Genomic DNA, 7590 nt, shown 5'->3' with positions numbered 1-7590 from the left:
AGAAACTAACCCACCATATTACAACAGCACGTTTTGTTTTAAATTTCTGCAATATCGTTGTAAAATGTTCCATTTCTTTTATATAAATCAAAAATAAAGGGTGACTCTTAATAAATCTGCATCTATGAATAAAACTGTTTTGCCATTATTATTCAAATTTTGTATATGTCCTGTTTCGTGTTATATTTTACCGTCCCATATTTGATGTCCTTGTATTCCATTTGAGCGAACTTCTGGTCATTTTCAGCCATTCAATTGTGAAAGTCTTGCCAAAAAGTTTGAATATATTTTTCCCAAAAAATAAATGTTCCAAAGTCTCTGTTTCACAATTACAAAAAAACACAACCATTTTGTTCCACATTAAATCTGTGTTTCAAAAATCCTTGACAAGGATAGATGTTATTCATCACCTCTAAATGTGTTTCTTTTGCTTTAGGTCATATGGGTTGAGTAAGATACTTTGTTTTAATTTTAAATTTAATTTCTTTAGAGATTTCTTTTAACAGATTATATCTGTTTTATACGCAATGGAAATATATTTGATGTAAGTCCACCTTGTAAGAATTTGTTTGTACAATTTTCATCTGCAAAATTAACATCATCTATAGTAAGAGATGGAATCATCGCTATTCGCCGATCATAAATCAACATTCCTTTTATCATATTTACCATAGCATACCACTTCAGTCTGGCCTCTCTGACTTTATCTCCAATGCCATTTTGGTCACTCCCAAAGAGAACCTCAGCATCTTCCACCCAAACAAATACAAAGGTTAAAAAAAAATAAAAAATAAATTACCATTAAAAAATACAAATTATAAAATAAAAAATCAATAAAAATACGAAAAACATGGCATTTTCACCTTCCTACGTTTCAAAATCACTGCCCATTTGTACAGATAGTTCAACCAAATCTTCGCCTATCAATGTTGTACATTTTCACCAATTGATGAATGGAGGGAGGGGGTAATGAAGATAGGGTTGATCTTCAAACCTCGGTATCTCATTGTTCTTCCACTTTCTGGTCATCGCTTTTTTACTTGCCACCAACATTATTTTATACATAGATTTATCTCCAAATCTGGTCAAATCAATTCCAGGTTTAAAATGCTTCAAACGTAAATGGGAGATCTATCATCAGTATTTTATCCAGATGTTTCTTCAGCTCTTGCCAATAATGGCCAATGTGGGGACCCCCCCCCCCAGAACACATGATTATGGTCCGCTTTTTCGGCGCCACACAATCGCCAACACTTTGTATGCCAGTATTTCGTCTGTGACGTGTCCTCGAAAAATCTCACAACATTTTTCCACCCGAATTCCCTCCAAGACAAAGAAGAAGTTGTCCTCTGCTGCTGTTTATTCATTTCTTCCCTTTCTTCTACCGATACGACAACATTTGCGTCTCTCTCCCGCTTCTCCTTTACATACACTTTATCAGTCCCCTTTAAGTCTTCGCTTCCCTCATAAAGCTGTTTCTCCCGTTTGGACTGCTGTGCTGAAGTGAACATCACAATAATGTTGGGCCACCTGATCCTGATTTGATAAACCATTTTGCTCTTTCAGCTCTTGAAAACTCTTAATGCCTTCCTTATTTTGTTTTATCCAACTACTCAGAGGTTCAAGAAAGACGGCAAAGAGTAAAGTGCTCGCCGCACATCCTTGTCGACATCCTCGTTCCAGTGTAATAAAGTTCGACAGACTCCCGTTAAGCCTAATCCTAGCTGGAGGTGTGTCGCACAAAGCCTGTATGGTCTTCACAAAGCTCCTGTGGAACTGAAACTTTTCCGGTACTTTATATAGGAAATCCCGCGTCTATTCCTACCACTATTGCTTCCAGCCGATCTTTTGTCATACGGTGCGCACGTGGAGGGTGCGCCTGATATTATCCTGCGTCTGTCTCCGTTTTATAAAACCTGTCTGCTCCAACTGGATTATGCCTGACAAAATGTTTTCTAGACGTCTGGCTAAAATAGCTGTGATCAATCGATAGTCTTGGTGAAGAACACTGATGGGCCTGTAATTGGAGCATTCCTTTCCCTCCTTTGGAATCCCCGACGATATAATAGCCTTGCTCCATGAGTCGGGAATTTCTCCCTCCTTTAACACCCAGTTAAATGTTTTGTGTAAAAGTGGCATCAATGTGACCCTCGGCGATTTGTACCACACTTCAGTCCATCCATCCGTTCCAGGAGATTTATTGGGTTGAAGATTGGAAATTGCTCTGTTTATATCCTCAACTGTTATTTCAGCCATCAAGGACTCTTTCTCTTCTCTTGTCACTTGGGGAAAATTTAGGTTTTCAAAAAAATTGGTCCATCTGGACGGACAGAAGCCGAAAAACTTGTGAATCCGCAAAACCCGAAGTGGCGAGGGAACACTGTATGTCAGAGTAAAAGAGGTATGTACGCCAGTGCATATCAGTGAGAAAGGCTCATATATGTGGGTGCGAAGGCCAATATGACGTGAAAAGGGTGTCGGTTTGTGTGAAAGGGGCCACATGCTGGTGTGAAAGCGGTATTATGCCATCATGCAAATGTGAAATGATTTGTAGTGAGAAAGGGGTAAGTGCCAGCATGAAAGGTTTCATGTCAGTGTGAAAGGGCAAAATATGAGGGCTGAAGGCCAATACAGCATGTCAGTGTGAAAGGAGTGTGTGTGTGGATGGCAAAAGGTCTACATTGACTTGAAAGGGGTCAACGTCAAAGGGGAAGGCGCACGTCAACGTCAATGGATTACTGCATATGCAGAGAGAGGGCGTCCGAAAGTGTGAAAAGGGCATACGTCTGTGTGAAAGTGGTACACATATATGTCAGCGTGAAAGGTGTGTGAGCTCGTGTGAGAGTTGTGTGTGCTTGTGGAGCCTTGGGCAAAGCATTGGCCTCACGCGGCAGCTGGCAAAAAAACAAAACAAAAGAAAACTCACATTTCCCCATTGTGGGACTAATAAAGGACATCTTTATCTTTATCTTTAAGCTGTCTCCGATGTCATCAGCCATGCACCTCAGGATGACTTGACTCTTGTCCAAGAGCAGCTCATCTGCAAGCGCAAGGCATTGTGGGTAAAGTCAAGAACAACTTGCCCCGCGTGACGCTCCGACAGCCAAAGCAAGCAAATGCGGCAGAAGATGTCGCAGACAAGTGCGCGACCAGAAGTCGGGATCCAGTCGAGCAGCTTCGAGAGTTGAGAAGGTTCGACTCTGCTGAAAAGCTGCCGTAGCTCACTTTGACCTTCACGCAAGGTCATAGTAACATCGCCGCTGAGTGGTTGCCACACTTGACGCCTTGCTAGTTGGACCTATTAAATAGCCTCGTCGCCTCAAAACAGACAGTGACATCACCAGGAGTCCTGGATGCTACCGCACGGCAGTTTAAAACTAGCTAATACGTTTCATTCATTCATTTGAGCAATAGTGGAGGTTTCAGATCCACCTGACAGGCATGTTGGAACACAAACACAAAAATATTCATGGAAAATGGAAGTATTTCTTGCATGCAAACTTTATTGTTTTTAATAACTAATAACCAGCAGAGTTAATCATAAATAAGTGAATTAAAACGTTTTTTTTTTTATTCACATCATCAAATGCGCTGTCGCAAGTTGACGTGTTTATTTTGCGTCACCGTGCAGTTATCTCGGCGTCCTTCGGTTTGGGGGCGCTGTGGGGGCGGCTACACTCTTTTAGACCACAAAGAAGAAGACAAACGGAAACTCGTGTCAAACTGTCTGGCGGGCTCAAATTTGATCAAATGCTGATCAGATTTTGAATTTTTAACTCTTCAGACCAAAAGTCTTGTTTGATCACAGTAAGTCGCTTGTTGTGCGTGTTTGTGCTTTCGCGAAATAGATCGTTTTAATTGGCTTAGTTTTGGCACCTTTATTTCCCCCATTAGAGTCATGTTTTGTTTTTATGAGACGAAGCGTACTCAATGTCAGCATCGAGGACTCAATCACTAATAATAACTAGCACTCGTATGTAGCTCGCTGCAAAGTTACGATTCAGTGTTAAACAGCGGTATAGCCATACGATATACTTACGATGACGTGTGCGTGATTGAGTGTGACCTCACAATAGTCTCCCCCCAAGATGCCTCAGTGCGCCGTGCCTCCCTTCACCGTGACGTCATCAGCCAGGCTGCTCTCCAAATACGTATCCCGTGGGGCAGTGTCTCAGGTCAGCTTGTTCACATGTAGCTCTCGTTAACGCTTTATGTACAAACTGGAATGAAGTGAACTAACTCACCGGTGGCTTTCAGGAGGAACTAAAATCTGCCTACTCATCCCAGAGCTCCGTCTTCTCCTCTCGGCTGCATGAAGCTGAGCGGCGAATCAAAATGCAGAAAGAGCTTGAGCAGGTAGAGTTGGCCCTTTTGAATAATCATGTGCTGATGACTTCATCAACCTCACTTCTTGTGTTGCAGCTGCAGCTGGAGGTGGTGCTCCTGAAGGAGGACAAGAAAAACGCCACCGTCACGCATGCGTTCTACCTTGGTGAGGAACACACACGCATCTTGATTGATTGGTGGGCTTCGGATCAGAAGTTTGGAGAAGAACCTTTCCTTTCTCGCCAGCTGCCAGGCTGCAGGCACTGCAGACGTTCTGCACTCACCTGCAGGATGTCCTGAAAGACCACAAGCTTCTGGCCCAGCGTCTCACCAGACCGCTGGGTAGCACCAACCTGCCCGTCCCGGTTCACCTGCAGCGGTAGCGCCCGTCTCTGCGTCTGACATGCTTGGACTCCTCACAGGAGCCAATAAGATGTCCGGCAGCCGGTCACATGTTGATGTTGTTGCTCCAGGCTTGTGGCGCAAGTGGTCCACATGGCAATGGACTTTGTGGAGACTTTAGACGGGAATAGAAGCGCTGTGAGCAGACGTGCCGGCGCTGTCAGCGACCTGGATCAACTGGTAGGAAAATCGGGCCTGAGGATGGATGAGATCTTTGCTACCACTTCTATTGTTGTTGTGCATCATTCGGACAAGATAGACAGAAAAGTATTTTATGTGCAGTATGTACATTATATCATTAAAATCTTATAATCGACTTTATTTTAATAAAAAGATTTATAATTTTACTTATTTTGTATTCAATTATAATTTGCTCATTTTTACATGTAGTGTAGACAATAGTTTTATTAGCAAATACTGTAAATATATTTTTATTTGCTTTATAATATATTAGTAATAAGTAATGATTTAATAAAATAAAGAAAAATATATGCTATGGTGTCTGTGAGATATATATATATATATTTAAAGAAGCTCCAATACTAACATGTGCAAGAAATGGTATCAAATGTGTCACGTGCACAGACATAATACAAAGAACCTCGTAAATAGTAATTAGTGCTGTGACTTTGCTGTCCCGTTTTTAACTGTGCTGTTTTGTCCTGCTATTTGTGTCAGAAAACATCTGTCTCCCAACTCTTGGCTCTGGCTTCGGAGGAGGAGGCGTTGGCCAATCAGCTTCTTCGATGGAAGGACGTGTGCAACAGCCTGTTGAGTGACAGCTCATCTTCTTAATCGCACTGGTCTGCTTCTGTCCTTTGTGACTTCTTGTTTGTAATAAACGGATTCATTTTTAGTCTTCAGTTTCACCCCGTGGCCACTAGAGGTCTCTTACTCATCCATCCAGCCATCATCCGATGTCCTTACCCTCACGAAGGTCGCGGGCGTGCTAGTGTTCAGAATAAATTGAAACTGCTTAGTTTCGGATCGAGGGACCACACATTCAAGGTCCGAGGAGTACAGATCTCCGACGACCTCTTGTGGACGCACAATAATAATGATAATAATAATATTCCCTTTATTAGTCCCACAATGGGGAAATTCGAGATTCGAACCCAGGCCTCCTGGGGAGACTGGGTCCTGAACGCGGCGCCTTAGACCACTCGGCCATCCTGGCAGCCACAACACCACAGCAGTGATAAAAAAGGTCCACAGGAAATTCAAACTGGAAAAGAAGCTTCTGCTGGCCTTCTACCACTCGTCCATGGAGAGCCTGCTGACGTACTGCTTCTCTACCTGGTACGACGGCTGCACTGAGGCAGACCGAGTGAGACTCCAGAGGACAGTCAAAACGGCGCAGAGGATTATCGGCTGCCCTCTCCCCTCCCTGTCGGACATTGTGACACCACGCGGTGCCCCAGCGGAGCTGACAATATCATCAAAGATAGTACTCACCTGAGCTCACACCCGTTGCCCTCTTGCAGGCGCTACAGGTGCATCGAAACAAAGACTAACAGACTGAAAAACAGTTTCTTTGAATTCCCAGCCTGCTTTTTGTTCTTTCCATGTTTCCATTCCCACACGCACGTCCGCTTTGCTGCTTACTGAACTTCTGAGGGCGCACGCGGAACATGGGCAGGTTAAATGCCTCAAACGTTTTGACATGATTAATAACAACAAATAAAATAAAGCTGTAAACACTAAATATTCGAAACAGAAGAAAACCGTGAAATAAGATGAAACTTTGAGAACAAGAGAAAAATCATTAATCATCATCATCAATACTCCCCATTGCGCAATGACACGGGTAAGGAAAGCTGCAGTCCAATTCATTTGGAAGGGCGCTCTCGTTTCCTTTTCCTATGCAGGAACGGAAGAGACTACAAAATAAGATAATCCCCACGGGAATTTAGGATGGGACTCTTTCTTGCGAGTTGAAAAGCCGCTTTTCGAGGGCTATTTCAACCTTTGTCATCAAATGGGCCGTCGTTCTCTATTGACAAATGAAGATGTAATAAGTCATTTATGCAACCTGCTCGTTGAATGACCAAACGCATACATCAACATTTGTGCATGGCCACACATCGAGCACATATTAGCACTTGAACAAAACGAGGGTGTAAGCGATGACGTGGTTCTTTAGGACTTTCGGTCAGCAGATCTTGACAAATCACACATTTGTGCACCAACGACTTTAGCACAAATTCTTGCGAATGCAGTTTGTGAGTGAGGCTCGGTGTCACGGGTGGCGTGACATGCTAACGTCCACACTGTCTTCTGCCAGCAAAAAAAAAAAAAACAACTAAATTTTTAAACATTCAGGCTAACGGACTAGCATCCACGCTAACAACCGACTTTGTTGCGAACGTTAACTGAAGAGCTTTCTAAATAGCCAAAGAAGTCACGTGACTTGCGTACCATGGTCTGAGGTCTGCTGTCAATCCATTTTGTTTCAACGGTTACAAAGAACAGGAAGTGATTGTTAAGAGTCAAATATTTTGTTCCAAGTGCAGTCGTGTCTACACAGACAGCAGGAAGACTCTCCCAAAAACCGCAAGTGATGTTGAAAATGGCGGGAGTGATGCAGGTGGGACCTTGGAGCGTTCTAGGAGTGTGGGAGGGCTCCAAGCTTCCTGTGAACGGCCTGCACGAGCAGCATGGAGTACTCCTCCAGGAGTGCCGCTGTCCTTTCGTGGTCCGCTGTCACAGCGAGAGTCCCGCCGCCGCCGCCGTCCACTCCCAACGGCAGGGACTGGAGCTCCGCCCTCATGGCCTGGAAGGCTTCCGATAGGATACCAGCCATTTGACTGCGCTCAGGGTCGCTGTCTTCCGTACAAGCGCTGCTCACCTGCAAGGGCAAGA

General features: G+C 43.8%; 2 protein-coding genes across 5 annotated transcripts in view; one reads left to right on the top strand and one right to left on the bottom strand.

Moving 5' to 3' along the window:
- The first annotated feature begins 3661 nt into the window (after window positions 1-3661).
- haus2 (HAUS augmin like complex subunit 2) lies at window positions 3662-5584 on the top strand. Of its 2 annotated transcripts, XM_088308297.1 has the most exons (7): window positions 3662-3807; window positions 4089-4175; window positions 4258-4356; window positions 4423-4492; window positions 4573-4705; window positions 4800-4908; window positions 5407-5584. In XM_088308297.1, exons 2-7 carry the CDS (start codon window positions 4089-4091, stop codon window positions 5521-5523), a joined length of 615 nt encoding a protein of 204 aa, XP_088164423.1. In that variant the 5' UTR covers window positions 3662-3807; the 3' UTR covers window positions 5524-5584. The 2 variants fall into 2 exon arrangements, with proteins under 2 accessions (XP_088164423.1, XP_088164415.1); XM_088308289.1 differs by lacking the exon at window positions 5407-5584 and having other exon boundaries at window positions 4800-5062.
- A 202-nt stretch (window positions 5585-5786) lies between these two features.
- The window catches only part of mapkbp1 (mitogen-activated protein kinase binding protein 1), a 27176-nt gene continuing 25372 nt past the window's right edge, over window positions 5787-7590 (bottom strand). For 2 of the 3 annotated variants that reach the window (XM_088308256.1, XM_088308273.1), the window contains one exon: window positions 5787-7576. In XM_088308256.1, coding sequence (XP_088164382.1) covers window positions 7334-7576 — 243 coding nt within the window. In that variant the 3' untranslated portion in view covers window positions 5787-7333. The remainder of the gene's footprint in view (window positions 7577-7590) is intronic. The other variant, XM_088308265.1, reaches the window with a different exon arrangement.

This window comes from Idiotropiscis lumnitzeri, chromosome 1 (assembly GCF_059441095.1).
Source record: "Idiotropiscis lumnitzeri isolate Australia: NSW breed Sydney's pygmy pipehorse chromosome 1, RoL_Ilum_1.0, whole genome shotgun sequence".
NCBI classification, from domain to species: domain Eukaryota; kingdom Metazoa; phylum Chordata; class Actinopteri; order Syngnathiformes; family Syngnathidae; genus Idiotropiscis; species Idiotropiscis lumnitzeri.
This window is presented reverse-complemented; position numbering and strand designations above follow the sequence as displayed.

Coding starts and splice junctions, on each gene's coding strand:
- haus2 (XM_088308289.1), top strand. CDS start 4,089: ATGCCTCAGTGCGCCGTGCCTCCCTTCACCGTGACGTCATCAGCCAGG. Junction 4,493..4,572: donor CACGCATGCGTTCTACCTTG/GTGAGGAACACA, acceptor CTTTCTCGCCAG/CTGCCAGGCTGCAGGCACTG. Junction 4,706..4,799: donor GTCCCGGTTCACCTGCAGCG/GTAGCGCCCGTC, acceptor TTGTTGCTCCAG/GCTTGTGGCGCAAGTGGTCC.